This window comes from Hypomesus transpacificus, chromosome 19 (genome assembly GCF_021917145.1).
Source record: "Hypomesus transpacificus isolate Combined female chromosome 19, fHypTra1, whole genome shotgun sequence".
In the NCBI taxonomy this organism is placed as follows: domain Eukaryota; kingdom Metazoa; phylum Chordata; class Actinopteri; order Osmeriformes; family Osmeridae; genus Hypomesus; species Hypomesus transpacificus.
In genome coordinates, this window is record NC_061078.1 from 5346865 (window position 1) to 5362763 (window position 15899).

The 15899-nt window shown below is 50.3% G+C and overlaps 1 protein-coding gene across 4 annotated transcripts in view; it reads right to left on the reverse strand.

Annotated features, from left to right (window-relative positions):
• Nucleotides 1–733: 733 nt before the first annotated feature.
• Nucleotides 734–15899, reverse strand: part of arnt2 (aryl-hydrocarbon receptor nuclear translocator 2) — a 38303-nt gene continuing 23137 nt past the window's right edge. For all 4 annotated transcript variants that reach the window (XM_047041279.1, XM_047041277.1, XM_047041278.1 and 1 more), the window contains 11 exons: nucleotides 14631–14707; nucleotides 14029–14163; nucleotides 13142–13216; nucleotides 10783–10934; nucleotides 7037–7112; nucleotides 6751–6874; nucleotides 6410–6512; nucleotides 6015–6153; nucleotides 5109–5259; nucleotides 2651–2796; nucleotides 734–2218 (listed from right to left, as the gene is read on the reverse strand). In XM_047041279.1, coding sequence (XP_046897235.1) covers nucleotides 2120–2218; nucleotides 2651–2796; nucleotides 5109–5259; nucleotides 6015–6153; nucleotides 6410–6512; nucleotides 6751–6874; nucleotides 7037–7112; nucleotides 10783–10934; nucleotides 13142–13216; nucleotides 14029–14163; nucleotides 14631–14707 — 1277 coding nt within the window. In that variant the 3' untranslated portion in view covers nucleotides 734–2119. The remainder of the gene's footprint in view (nucleotides 2219–2650; nucleotides 2797–5108; nucleotides 5260–6014; nucleotides 6154–6409; nucleotides 6513–6750; nucleotides 6875–7036; nucleotides 7113–10782; nucleotides 10935–13141; nucleotides 13217–14028; nucleotides 14164–14630; nucleotides 14708–15899) is intronic.

A 15899-nucleotide genomic window follows, 5' to 3' on the forward strand; every position in this document is an offset into this window, starting at 1 on the left:
CAGACACTTATCCATTCTGTGTCAAGTGGTTTTGAAGAAGAGGGCCGGTGTCCGGTAAGCGCCGCAGTTGACAGACTCCTGCCCAGACACTTCCTACCTCCTGAAAGAAAGGAAGTGTTCCGAGTCTAACATGAAGCCATTATGATATGCTATCACCGCTACGGGTCAAGTACTTAAGCTTCAGTACACCTCGTTCAGGACAACCGACACACACCCTTTCACTGGAGCGACCCTGTGAGGAAGGGATAGGTGGTCACCACCCTTACATCAGAGCTCATCCTTCAAATTCTCACACACACACACACAGACACACACACAGACTAACCCTGAGAACCCTGGGAGAGCCCAACTCAGCGCCTCCCTCACGTCCTCTGTGCTTCCTACAGGAAAGGAGGGGCACACACAAACCAGGAACACAGTTTGAAGGACACACAGACACACCAGGACCACGGCTTGAAGGACACACACACACACACCAGGACCACGAATTGAGGGACACACACACACACCAGAACCACGGCTTGACGGACAACGGAAAACTACAGTAGGATGTGGACTGAAGGGTCACAACGACAGCAGATCTCCTTATCAGTGGTCTAGATCTGAGCAGGGCTGGCAGACATCTTCTCTTGTCTGGAACATTAGGATGTTAAAACATGACCGTTTGGGGGTGAGAGAGAAAAAATAAGAAAGAGGATGAAAATTCACCCAATAACAAGTTTGTAATCAGATGCATGTGTTTGATTGGAAACCACGTAACCAATAAGAATTTATTGTCACAAGCACAATTTGTTACACAAAAATAATGGACCACATTTACACAGTTTATACAGGTCTAAAACTCAATGTACAATTAACAGACTAACTAAATACCATAGTTAAATATGCACTCACATTGCACATGATGATATCCTTAAAAGCTACACAAAAACACTTATCGTGTGAAAGTAACACGTGTCGACATAAAAATCACATTATTTACAAAAAAAACCATCTAGTTGAGATTTTAGCAAAAGGACTCCAGATCAACTCCAGATCAAGATCAAGATAATCCCATCATTCTTGCCAGAGACACGTAATACAATCCATCGTGTAAAAGTCCCCCCGCTATAAAGTAGTATTCAGTCTCTGTTAATAGTCAAAAGAAGAACATGGTCAAGTCATGAATCAGAGCGTTAAGAGCTGAAGGATAAGGATACACTAGTATACTGCGAGTTGCTGGCTCCCTATGGCGGTTCCTCCCTGGTAGCAGGCTGGTGGGCGGTTAGCTTCATGAAGTGCACTTTACGCCTTAGCTTAGCGGAAGCGGTTAGCATAACTTTTTTTTTTTTAAGTCGTTTTTTGTTTGTTTATACACAGATCCCTTGTCTACGCGAGTCCGTTTTAATCTAGGGTTATGGACATCACTACATATAGTTTCTATTTTACACAACAAGCTGGATGTAATACTGAGAGAGCAGCAGGATTAGGGTTGTACAGGACCCCTCTGCTCCAGGGACCGTTTGGCTGAACAGTGGAACACAGAGTGTAAGACAAAAGATTGGCAGATTTGAAGATACAATCAACAGGACTTTCACTTCCAGGCGTGATGGGTAGCACTGGCGTGGCCAGAGGACAGAGGGTGGGAGCTGGACTCGCCCGTCCTCACCAATCAAACTCCAGCTCTGCCACTCCGGCTTGCTAATCAGCTCGGAGTCTCGACCTTTCACCTTTTGAACTCGATTGTTTGCTGTTGAAAGAGTGCCTGAAAATGTCCGTCGTTCGAGAGCTGGTGTGTGACAGGCAGGGGCATGTAACGCCCTCCTGTGAACACAGACGCCACAGCAGGGATGAGGTATGAGAGAGCGAGAGGTGCGGGCCTTGAAGTCCACAGACATAGCGTGAGTGTGTGATGTGTGTGTGAGGTGTACCCAGTCATTCACCATACTGTGGGAACATAAACTCTGTGTGTGTATGAGTGTGTGAAGGAGAGAGACAGAGAGAGAGAGAGAGAGAGAGAGAGAGAGAGAGGATGAAAACTACGAAGGGTGGACACACAGAGATCTCCGTCCTGTTCCTTCGCAGTCCGTGCTCCCCCTGTGAGAACGTGTGTGTATGTGTGTGTGTGTGGGGGGGGGTTCTACTCGGAGAAGGGCGGGAACATGCCGAGGTCAGCAAAGTCCTCGATGTTGTAGTTGGCTGCTCCCTGAGAAGGGTCTCCGGCCATGGGCAGCATGTCCTGGAGACAGAGGGGGACACACAGCTCAGCGGCCAGGCTGGGGAACTGTACCACAAACAGGCAGTGGACCCTGGGCCTGGGCTCATCTCTCTGACATGGCCTCTGATTGGTCACCTCATCCAGATCACGGTACATAACCCTCAGCTGAGCAGGTGGGCGTGAGATGCCAAGAGGCTGGGTGGGGCATAGTGTGTGTGTGAAGTTACCTGAAACCTGTGTGTGAGTCCTTGTTAGTGTGTGTGTGTGTGTGAAGTTACCTGAAACCTGTGTGTGAGTCCTTGTTAGTGTGTGTGTGTCGTTTAAGTTACCTGAAACCTGTGTGTGAGCCTCTGTGTGTGTCTGTGAAGTTACCTGACACTCGTGTGAGTCTTTGTCCGTGTGTGTGTGTGTGTGTGTGTGTGTGTGTGTGTGTGTGTGTGTGTGTGAACCCACCTGAAACACCTCTGTCTGGCTGGGGTTTGTGTGTGAGTGCTGTTCTCCAGGCTGCTGGGCGTGGTGCTGATTCTGCCACTGGGACCACACCTCGCTGGGCCGGCCCTGGAACTGACCCCCGCTCTGACTGCTCTCCCCGGACACGTCTGGGCACGGGCGGGGTGGAGAGAGGGGAAGGGATCACAGGTCACAGCGGGGTTAGCATCTTACACACTTCAGAACAGTGGTGGAGATTTATGTACAGGAACATGTCCTATTGTGTGGAACAGCTCTTATCCACTTCTTGTCAACCCCGCCTGCTTTTATCTTACAGCTGAATCAGGCATGATGACGGCTAAGGTCAACTGCTGAGACTGACAGACAGAAAGAGAGACAAACAGTAGCTTATAGACATACTATTTAAGAGAGATAACATTGTTCCGACAGGAAGTACTAGACCCATATGCCTGAGGGAGACATGGGCGTTAGGAATGTTTATGGAGCTGTGAAGCTCTCACTTCTCTGTACACACCATCAATCCCCTGCCTCTCTGCTCCTACAGCTGTTACTACAGCCGTTAAGAGGCTTGCTGCATGTTCTCAAATCCATAAGTTGAGAAGCCGTGACCTGACCAGTCAATAAATCGTTATCTGGGAGAAGAGGTGAGCAGGGTCAGGCTCTGGAGGCCGTGAAGAGGGAGGCTCCTTCATTCATCACAGGCTCACCTCTGCATGCAGAGGCCACTGAGAGCTTCTATTCTGTGGCCCAACGCCAGCAGAACACTGCACTGGCACATGACAACAGAAAACACTGCACTGGCACATGACAACAGAAACACTGCACTGGCACATGACAACAGAAAACACTGCACTGGCACATGACAACAGAAACACTGCACTGGCACATGACAACAGCAACACTGCACTGGCACATGACAACAGAAACACTGCACTGGCACATGACAACAGAAACACTGCACTGGCACATGACAACAGAAACACTGCACTGGCACATGACAACAGAAAACACTGCACTGGCACATGACAACAGAAACACTGCACTGGCACATGACAACAGAAACACTGCACTGGCACATGACAACAGCAACACTGCACTGGCACAGGACAACAGAAACACTGCACCTGGTTAAACCAGGTAGAGATAGTGTTAGTAGGTTAACCATTCATATAACTATTAGTTCACCACTAATCCTAGACTAATATACTGATTAGGTTTGGTGATTCTGAATAGTGTTATTCATTGATAATAGCATGAAGCCTGCATGATGAGGCTTCTGGAACAGAATATCAATGAGCCTCTGTTATCTTCAAACCACACGCACAAACATCCCCATTCTAGGGCTGGTATGTGAATCTTAAGATGATCAGGATTGGGAAGTTCTCTCAACAGAAACACCACTACTGCTGCCTCAGCCATTTTACTCTGCACAGCCGCCTAGACAGAGAGGGTGTGTGTGTGTGTGTGTGTGTGTGTGGTTTCTACACACTCAGTACAACCCTCTGGACAGAGACAAATAAGAGTTCTAGAGAAACAACAAAGTGAGCAGTAATGAGTCTGGCCAGAGTGTGTGTTTGAGGTGTACATCAACAAGAAGCGCTTTCTCAAGGTGCCAACCTCAGGGACAATGGAACAAGGCAGAATGCATTTAAGGATTGGATTTATTTATTTACTTTGACCGCTTTTCTCACACTATTTAATTACTATTTGGATATTGTTTTAATTTGCATCGTGTATGATTACCTTGGCAATGACATGCCAATAAAGCCAGAACATTGAAGGAGGGAGAGAGAGAGAGCATTTGTTTAGAGGCTGTGTCCATGTGAAGACAGACATGACCATTAGCAGGACCTGACTGGACCAATCCTCTCTTCTTCTGCTGGGGCAGAAGGACAAAGGAGAGGAGAAGGAGAGAAGCAAAGAGGAGACAAGACAAGGACAGAGAAAAGGAGAGGAGAGAAGCAAAGAGGAGACAAGACAAGGACAGAGAAAAGGAGAGGAGAGAAGCAAAGAGGAGAGAAGAGAGAAGGAGAGGAGACAAGGACAGAGAAGAAGAGAGAAGGAGAGGAGGACAGATGGGAGGAGAGGAGAGAGACAAGGGGAGGAGAGGACCAGAGTGTGTATGTGTGCGCGTGTGGACTCATTGTTGCCTTTTGTATCAAGGGCCACCTCAGTGACGACTGGGACATGACCAGACTTGTTCATACATGATACATGTTCTAAAAATGGAAAGCAGATTTTCTCACATTCTCACAAAACCATAACTAAACATGTCTGACCATCTCAACATGTCTGCTGTGATATACAAGCTTACACCCCCCCCCCCCCCCCCCACACACACACACACACACACACACACACACACACTGAAAGAGTGACAGATCCTGAGATTCCTATTCTTCACTGACAAAAGAAACACACTTGCTGACCCTAGAACAGATAGAAACAGGAAGTGTCTTACCGAACGCTGTGCTGCGGTTGGTCAGTCCTGAGTAGGCGTTGGCGCTGGGGGAGGAAGTTGCTGGGGAGGACAGGGGGCTGTAGGAGGACGGGTCGGCTTGGTAACTGTGACCAGAACCAATCCCGAAAGGGCTGGACTGGGCCTTGCTGGACTGGAGGGCAGACAGAGATAGCAGGGAGGAATTCAGAGACTGTGTGTATTTGCTTGTGTGTACTGGCTTGTGTGTTTGTGTGTTTCCATGTGTGGGTTTCTGTGTGTGTGTGTTTGTATGTATGTGTGTTTCTGTGTGTGTGTGTGAGTGTTTCAAGCTGGCTCCGATGAGACAAGATGGATGAGGCTGTTAAGAGACCATATGCCCGACACTCTCGCTTGCACGTGTGTGTGTCGCACCCACACACACGGCAGGCACAACAAGCCCATCAGTTACCATGGCGCTCATGCCACTGAGAGTCGACATGGCAACCGTGACAACCACAGGGGGAGACAGGGCGTGTTCATTAAGCAGGAGTGTCTATCTAGTGCATACTAGATAAGACCCTCCACACTCCCCACCCACTACACTACAGCACTACGTGGTGAGAGAGAGAGAGAGAGTTTGTGTGGCTGTGTGGTTGTTGATTTATGAGTTGGAGAGAGACAGAGAGAGAGAGAGAGAGAGAGAGAGAGAGAGAGAGAGAGAGAGAGAGAGCGAGAGAGAGAGAGAGAGAGAGTGGCTGTGTGGTTGTTGATGTATGAGTTGGAGAGAGAGAGAGAGAAAGAGAGAGAGAGTGTGGCTGTGTGGTTGTTGATGTATGAGTTGGAGAGAGAGAGAAAGAGAGAGAGAGAGAGTGAGAGAGAGAGAGAGAGAGAGAGAGAGAGAGAGAGAGAGTGTGTGTGCGTGTGTGTGAGTGTGTGTGTGTGTGTTACCTGTCCAGAGAACGGGGGTCTGTTTCCTGACCAGGCCACCTGTCCAGGGTTCAGCTGTCTAGAGATCTGGGCTAGGTTCTGATTGGACGATCCTGACGGCTGGATATCATTAACCCCCGGGACATGGATGACAGAGGAACTGCAGAGCACGCACACACACATATCTGAGAGTTAGTGTGAAATATGAGCCTATGTTGGCCCTGCAACTTTCCCCTTCAGACACATTCTGCTGTCATATCAGAGACAAACAACAGCTTCAACTGCTCACATCTGTCAGCATTCTCACACAAACACACACACACACACACGCATGCACACATACACACTAACACCTGCAGCATTGTTGTTCAACCCACACAAACACACACACACACACCCACACACACAGGCGGTACCTGAAGCTCTTTCCAGAGTGTCCCGGCTGGAAGGGAGAACCCTGGGAGTAAAGCTGCTGACCTCCTGCAGTGGAGGATGGAACCATCATCTTCTTCTCCCCCGCTGCACACACACACACACACAGACACACACACGCACAGACACACCCCCACACATACAGACACACACACATACAGACACACACGCACGCATCCACACACGCACGGGGGAGAGAGAGACAGAGACAGTTGAAGAGAGACCCGCTCAGTTGGAGACGGGACCACCACAGTACATCACTCAGGTCTGGAGATAAGAGGAGCAGGAATGTGCAGCTTATCTGCAGCCAGAAGGGGAGACGTACAGTTGGAGATGCCTGTGTACATCTCGGCAAAGCGTGGGTCTCTCTCCTGGGAGAACAGGGCCTCCGTCTTGTCGATACTCTTCCCCGTCTCATGGACACTACCTCCCACACCGGACACCGGCACCTGGGGGGGGGGGGGGAGGTGGAGCAGAGAGAACTGATCAAAGGACGCCCTCCATCATCAGCCTGGACAGCTATGGGGGAGTGTTAACCATGGATGTAGGAGGAGGAGGGGGGGGGGGGGGGGGGCGCCGGATGGTGTGGACCCAGGGAGCAGGAGGGTTACCTGGGACAGGTCGTAGGCTGTGAGTCCATCTCTCTGGTGAACCTCCAGCTCTGCTTGTTGCTGCTGCTGAAGCTGCCTGCAAAACACAGCAACAACACGTCAACACCTGTTACACACACACAGGAATACACACGCAGGAATATACACACAGGCCCACACACACACGCACCTGTCACACACACACACACAGGAATACACACACACAGACCCACACATACACAGAAATACACACGCAGGAATACACACACACACCAGATACACATAACAGTTTTAGCATGTTATTGTGGCCATACCTGTAAATGTCCCTAATATGATGGTAATTTGTGTTTTTAAAGACTTGCAGAAGTGCTAACAGCTATTGTGCACCATTACTTGTTACCAAAGAAATCCACTGTGCAATCATGTTACTATATTTGATGAAAAGAATCAAGACTTCTGTTCGTAAAATATAGTTTTTTTTATATAACAGGCTTAAAACTATACATTATGCAAAACAATGTTTTGTAGCCGTCTGTGTAGCATCCTCTGCTGTGTGACACTACTTCGTATTTGTTTAGAGTCGTCATCTCGGACATGGTTGACGGCTAAAAAACGGTTGGCTCCTAGCGACTCGCTCGAATAAACCCAAATGAACACCAAGCGAATGGGACTCCAAGGGAGGAAAGGAGGGAGAGAGTGTGGAATCGCTCGCGGGTGACCAGGTCTAAGACGAGAGTAATCTGGATGACAGTCAGATTGGACCACAGATTACTTTTACAAGGATGTGTCCACAACGGTCCAGGTTACCACGGAAACAGTAGCCTACCCATCCTCATGAGATTCCAGCCTCTAAAACCAATGAAAAATGATAATGAAAATGAATTTGTTTACATATTCATTCTTGTCCTGAGCCTGGACTGGGGCCCATGCAAGTGGGGGGGGGGGGTTATAATTTGTTGTTTCTGTGTGAGCAGGCTGGCTGAGGAGGCAGCGACCATGGACATGAGGAATGACTTGATCAGGATCTCCCTGACTCGCTCTCTCCTTCTCTCCACACAGCTTAGCGGAAGATCTGGATGTTTATGGAAATGTCTCTGTGTGTGAGTACATGTTTGTGTGTATATGTTAATGTTTGAGTGTGTGTGCATGCGAGTTCATGTTTGTATGTGTGAGTGTGTTTATGTTAATGTGTGTGTGTGTGTGTCTGTGAGTTAATGTTAGGGTGTGTGTGTGTGTGTTGGTCCTGATAGGAGAGTTCTGGAAGCCTTGGGGTGCAGTCACAGCAGAGGATGATGGGATGCGGACAGTTGGAGGTGTATAACCACGGCAACTGGCTCACAGCTTGCTACCCTAACTCTCTCTTTCCCCCTCTCTCCCTCTCTCTCTCCCTCCCTCCCTCTCCCTCTCTCTCCCTCTCCCCCCTCTCTCCCTCTCTCCCCCTCTCCCTCTCTCTCTCCCACACACGGCCAGGCCCAACAGCCTGAGCGCAGGGTCGAGCTGGAGGGTTGCCTTGGTAATAGTTTGGAGCCGCCATGTTCCCAGTAGACAGAGTAGCAGTCTGCTCCAGCTTTACAGATGGCTCAGTTTGGGAGCGGGTCAACTCAGACACACCGAGATGAGCAGAGAGAATGAGAGGGACTCAACCCAAGCTCTACAGCCAGAACCATGGCTGTGATGCGGTGATGTGATGGGACTGGAAGGCTGTCCCTAACAAGCCAATAGCTCCAGCTGAGTGTCATAATATTGTTGTTACAAACCGTGTGAGCAGCTAGTGAAAAACCAATTAGCAGAGTTGTCACACCCAAACTGATTAAACAAACAAGCTTCTGAAAAACAATGTTGCCACTGAACGAGGCTACACAATACAACCCATATCCTCTGCCTGTCTGTCTCTCTTTAAACCTGTCTGTCTCCCTGCCTGCCTATCTGTTGGTCTTTCTCTCTATAGACCTGTCTGCCTGCCTGTTTGTCTGCCTCTGTCTGTCTGTCTGTCTGTCTGTCTGCCTCTGTCGGTCTGCGTCTGTCAGTCTGCCTCTGTCTGTCTGTCTGTCTGCCTCTGTCTGTCTGTCTGCCTCTGTCTGCCTGTCTGTCTGTCTGTCTGTCTGTCTGCCTCTGTCTGTCTTTCTCTGTCTGTCTGTCTGTCTGTCTGCCTGTCTGTCCCTATCATGCAGCTAAAACCTAGACTTCCAAAAGCACAAAGACTTCCAATGTCTCTGCTGGGCTGCAGCAAAGTAAACCCAATCAGATATATTTGGGGAAGCCAGTGGAAAACCCTGGTGTGTGAAAGCAGGCAGTTAAACAGCAGCCGGTAAAGGAGCAAGCAGAGAAGGAGCACTCCGAGCCACACACACACACACACACACACACACATGTGTCATGTCAGGTGAGCGTGCAGGGAGATAAGTGACATTAATACTTAATGTGGCCTCCATAAATCTCAGACACATTCTGTTGCTCCTGAGACATCACTTCCTTGGATATCACCTCAGAAAGAGACAGCCTGACAGAACACTGGCATCACTGCTCCACACACACACACACACACACACACACACACACACACACACACACACACACACACATCCTTCAACACACACATCCCTCAACACATACACACCCACCTCTACATATCCAAATACACACACATCCCCAACATGCACACACACACACACACAGGCAACCCCATGACATGTTTATCCTGCTAATCTGATCCATTGGCAGTAACATGATGTTGCTGGCTCCTTTACTTATGATGGCTCGGGGAGGAAATGGGAGGAAAGGATTTTTTAATGCCTGTTTCCACCATCAAACACACACGAGAACTATCTTAACAATCTCACTCAATCTGGAGGACGGAACTCTTCCAATGTTCCGGAGTGTTCTTCAATGTTCTGGAGTGTGAGAGGGATGTTGGTTTTGGAAGCATTAAGGATGGTGTATAAAATGAATGCTGCTAGTTGTTGATGTATGTGGGCTACAGCCGTGTTCTGATTCTGCCATCCTGTCGTTTCCTCCACTTTTCCTCTCTGCTTGGGCACAGTGACAAGATCAACAGGGACACCACTGCCCCCCTATGTCAGAACCATGGTACTGCAGGTCTGGCCAACAGCTGTGTGGTACCAGAGATCTGGGTCTGGGCATATGGTACTAGAGATTTGGGTCTGGGCATGTAGTACAAGAGGTCTGGTTCTGGTTCTGGGCATGTGGTACCAGACATCTGCTTCTGGTTCTGGGCATGTGGTACCAGAGGTCTGGTTCTGGGCATGTGGTACCAGACATCTGCTTCTGGTTCTGGTTCTGGGCATGTGGTACCAGAGGTCTGGTTCTGGGAATGTGGTACCAGAGGTCTGGTTCTGGGCATGTGGTACCAGATATCTGGTTGTGGCCCAGGGCCTGTGGTACCAGATGGACCTAAACAAACATCCCGTGTCTGACAGGGGGGGCCCACAGGGACAGCTTGGCTCCATCTTCTCAACACCCTATTAACAAGCAGCCCTCTCTCAATAACAGCAGGGAAATATGAGCCGCATGTCTCCCAGACAGGAGCACATTCTGCTTACAGTTCCTTAGCTGTACAACGTCAATATTATCCTCTGCGGAGGTGAAGTCTGAACGGTGTTACCACGTGTGTCAGGAGTCTGGAGGGTCAAACCAGTGCACAGGCTCGGGAGATGTGCTGCCGGAGGCAGTATGTTTGTTAGCGACTGTGTGTGTGTTAACGTCAGTGTGTGTAAGTGTCAGTGTGTATGGGAGTGAGAGAGACATACTTGACATTGGTGTTGGTGCAGATGATGTACTCGATCTCATCGGAGTAGGGGTTCTGGAAGGTGAAGCTGCTGGTCCGGATCAACATCCACTCACGGTTCTTCATACGGAACCTGTACATGACCGACAGAACCTGCCCCTTCAACTTCACCACCTGGAGGGAGGGAGAGAGGGAGGGAGAGAGAGAGGGAGGGAGGAAATAATATCAGAAGCATGAAGTGACAAGGTGACTCACAAAGTAGACAGACAGATCATGACTAGAGAGGAATAACCTGAGACTTCATTCTCTTCAGTTATCGCCTCGTTTCACCCAAACTTAGTGCCTTTGTTCCCGTGACAACAGGACAGCGCACAGGGATGAACCTCATTTGGTAGAAACAAAAGAACAGAATGGCTTCAAGGTGATGAGGAGAGAAGGCTGGAGGAATGGAACCATCCACACAATCATATTGTTCTATTTAATTAGCTTCCTTACCAAACTAATACCTTTAGCTTGCTCAGGAAAGAGATCACATTCCTCCTCCTTACAGCCCTCTCATCTCCCCTCTCCTTCACTCTATTTCATCCTAATCAAAGTGATATGTCTCCTGTCAGCACAGGTGAAGGACAGGCAGAGAGGATGCTACTTCAGACTTACAGCCCTCTCTCCTCCTTCTCTGCATCTCTCTCATCTCTTTACTTTTATCATCTACTCTTCTACTCCTTTCTTCTCTCCTCCTTTATGTCTCTCCTCCTACCATCTCCTCTTTCTCCCCCCTCTTCTACCTCCCCTCCCCTCCCCATCCCCTCTCTCCTCCTACCATCTCCTCTTTCTCTCCCCTCTTCTACCTCCCCTCCCCTCCCCATCCCCTCTCTCCTCCTACCATCTCCTCTTTCTCTCCCCTCTTCTACTTCCCCTCCCCTCCCCATCCCCTCTCTCCTCCTACCATCTCCTCTTTCTCTCCCCTCTTCTACCTCCCCTCCCCTCCCCATCCCCTCTCTCCTCCTACCATCTCCTCTTTCTCTCCCCTCTTCTACCTCCCCTCCCCTCCCCATCCCCTCTCTCCTCCTACCATCTCCTCTTTCTCTCCCCTCTTCTACCTCCCCTCCCCTCCCCATCCCCTCCTACCATCTCCTCTTTCTCTCCCCTCTTCTACCTCCCCTCCCCATCCCCTGTCTTCTCCTACCTCCCCTCTCCTCATATTCCTATTCTCTCTGTATCACCAGCTGTCAGCCTGAGTGATGGAGCGGCTCTTCTCGTCAGAATATTAAATGACTGATCTGGGCTGCAGGGCTCAGGAGAACACCTCAGCGACACGGGAGACTGGCTTTCCTTCAACAGGAAGCAGGGCACGGAACGCACACGCCCAGGGAGGGGAAGGCATCCTATTGGCTAGAGTGAGTGACCTCTGACCCCCGGGCAGGAAGAGAGGGGGGCAGGCTGTTGTTATTGGCTGGGGATTGTCTGACGGCCCAGAGTAGGACGACTGTGGTCATCATAGAGAGAGAGAGAGAGAGAGAGAGAGAGGGAGGGAGAGAGGGAGGGAGAGAGAGAGATACAGAGAGAGAGAGAGAGAGAGAGAGAGAGAGAGAGAGAGAGAGAGAGAGATAGAGAGAGAGATAGAGAGATTTGATGTCCTGGCCTCTATCTCTCCATCTTTCATTCCATGTTGAGGATGGGTGTGTCTCTCAGCCTCCGGCTGGCGTATCAGAGGGATTACTGGAGGAGTTGTGTCCAAAAACAAAATGGTTTTCTACCCAAGACAGCAACCCTGCGTGTTCCACAATCCTCTTACACCTGAACTAATCAAACACAACAAACCCACAGCTGACAGCCAGAGCTAAGCTGTCTGCCTTTGTGTCGGTGTCTGTCTGTGTGTGTAGTTGTGTGTGTGTGTAGGTGTGTGTGTGTGTAGGTGTGTGTGTGTGTGTGTGTCAGTGGTTCTGGAAGCTCCTGCTGGGTGTGTGCTGTCAGGACATGACAAGGGGGGAGCAGGGAGACAGGCAGGCAGGGAGACAGGCAGGCAGGGAGACAGGCAGGCAGGGAGACAGGCAGGCGTACATGCGTCTTGGAGTGTTTGTGTCAAGGAAAAGTGGGAGTGAGAAAAGTGTGTGTGTGCGTGTGTGTGTGCGTGTGTGTAGCCCCTGTGCTCTCAAGGGAAGCCTCTGGCACAGGGCCAGAGGAGAGTGTATCAGACATGTGTAAGAGAACACCAGAGAACACAACCATTCCTGCTGTCACAGCTGGGGAGGTCGAGCAGGGGGGATGAACTGCTGGAGCTCACAAGACACATACCTGGAGAGTGTTCCCATGAACGCCAACAGGACACATCTCAACCTGGACTCTGGCTCCCCTCCCTCACTCCTCCCCCCCCTCCGTACCTGTTGGAAGCTCTCTCTCAGATGGCTCTGGTCCTCGGGGTGACAGAACTCCAGGATGTCCTTGCCCAGGAGATCCTACAGCGCAGGTACACACACAGTAACACACAGTTATGCACAGTAACACACCCAGCTACACACTGGCATCATAACTCATCACGTCTATGAGAGCACCACAGGCTCCTCATCCCTCGGAGGTCCCAGAGATGCTAGCATGTGACCACGGACTCAGGGCTGGCATGTCACACCCAGCGGGAACCAGGGCTGGAGCCCACAGGACATCAGTGTAACTGTCTGTGGTCTAACCAGAGCTGATGTTATCTAGTCAGGGCTCAAACACTGGACACTTTAGAAAACCTGAGAGGAACTATTATGAGCCAGCTGTGACTTAAGCAATCGCCCTACTGGAACCTTGTAAACAGTTCAATCTCACACAGGAGAAACCGTTTATAGTCAAGTCGTGTTGATGTGAAATGACAAATCCTCTAGGCCCAGAGTCCGTCTGACATGGAGTGTGAACAGCATCAAGAACCCCCTCACTTCTCCTTGTAAGGAAACATCCTTTCACAAGACGTTGCAGCTTCAGTTCTACTAGCAGCACATCCCTGCTCCGATACGGATCTAACGACCTGCACAACATCACTCACAACATCTCACCAGTCTGATACATGTATCTTCAAGTGTGTGTGTGTGTGTGTGTGTGCGAGAACAGAAGGGGGGGGGATGAATGACGTCCTCTCCACAGCATAACGTATTATCTCACGGTCTCACGCACGATGCACCTTCCAAGTCAGGCGAATTGAGGAATGCAAGCTAATCCCGGGATTACATTTCTGGAAGGTTCCATTCTGATTTATGCTTCAGAGCCGCTGGGCAGGAGGGGGCCCCACCTGAGGCTGGTAGCCAATCACGTTGATGCAGCGAGGGTCTACAAAGGTGATGACGCCGTCGGAGTTGTGACGTGACAGGAACTCTGTGGGCACCGATAGGCCATTCATATCCATGGAGACGGGAGAGCTGGTCACCTGGAGACAAGCACAGATGGAACATCAGATTAACCGGGAGATCGATGCGGTTTAACTAACTTACTGGGTGATGAATCTGCAAGCTCAAAGATCGCAGCAGGCTCATAGACAAGCCCGGAGTGAAACAGGTGTACTTTAACGAATGACTTTCAGGCACCCATTCAAATCAATTCCTCCTTTTTCTAATTTAGGAGGATGGGGGAGAGACATGGCATGCTGGAGGTGGGGAGACAGACAGACAGACAGACAGGTGAGATTAGAGGTGGATGTACACCCGCTGCTGTGAGGTGACGCTGTGTAACCATGGTGACGTGAGGGTTGAGGGAGGTCAGGTTGCAGGTGGATCAAAGGAGGGGGGGAGAGGGTAAGAGCTGTTCTGAGATTTGCAAGAGACAGATCCCTGATCACCTCTGCACTAGGGTCACACACATACACACACACACACACACACGCACACACACACATACCTGCAGTCTCCCGATGGCCACCAGGCAGTATTTACTGGTCTGACCAGCCTCTGTGTCTTCTTCTGGTATAGTCATACCTGGAGACAGGAGAGAGAGAGAGGAGAGAGGGAGGGGGAGAGAGAGACAGGAGAGAGGCAGGGGGAGAGAGAGACAGGAGAGAGACAGGAGAAAGGGAGACATGAGAGAGAGATGAGAGGGAGGGGGAGAGACAGGAAAGAGGGAGGGCGAGAGAGAGACAGGAGAGAGGGAGACAGGAGAGAGGGAGGGGGAGAGAGACAGGAGAGAGGGAGGGGGAGAGAGAGACAGGAGAGAGGGAGAAAGAGAGAGAGGGGGAGAGAGAGACAGGAGAGAGGGAGAAAGAGAGAGAGGGGGAGAGAGACAGGAGAGAGGGAGAAAGAGACAGTAGAGACGGAGGGGGAGAGAGAGGAGAGAGGGAAGGGGAGAGAGACAGGAGAGGGAGAAAGAGAGAGAGAGGGAGGGGGAAAGAGACAGGAGAGAGGGAGACAGAGATAGGAGAGAGGGAGAATGAGAGAGAGAGGAGAGGGAGAGAGGAGAGGTTCGAGAGAAAGACGGGGATATTGAGAAAGAGAGGAGAGTGGGCGAGAGAGAGACCGCAGGATACAGAAAGAAAAGAGGGAGGGAGATAAGGGGATACAGAGAGAGAGAGAGAGAGAGAGAGAGAAAAACAAGAAGGAAAACAGGGACCCAGTGAGCCAGCGTGAGCAGAAAGATCCAGGCTCCTCAGACGAGGTGTAGCTGTGATTTTTCCCGTGTGAACAGCCGGGTGTTGAGAGGTGATGGCCTGGCCAGCACAGACCTCCCTCCCCTGATCAAGTGGTAGGGGATAGTCTTGTTTACTCCTTCCAGCCAAAACACACATCAATCACAGCCATGCTGGCTCTACACAACTGGAACGGAACAACACTACACATCCGTGTCTTGTTCCTCCAGACAGAGAGAGATAATGAGCGTTAAGAAGAGAGACAACTCCAACTATTTGATATCAGTTTTCCCCAAGTAATTCCTGTCCTGTTTCCTTGACAGCGTGAAATCTTGTCATAATGGGGTGTGTTCCTCTGAAGGCTCATGGGAGAAGGAGGAGGGGGGGGCAACATGGCTTTCTAATGGAACTCAGCATGTGGGCCTGGGGGGAACACTACACCAGAACTCATCAGAGCGTGTGTGTGTGTGTGTGTGTGTGTGTGTGTGTGTGTTCACGGATTCAGACAGGCCGACAGGCCAGACAGGGATTCAGACAGACAGGCAGAG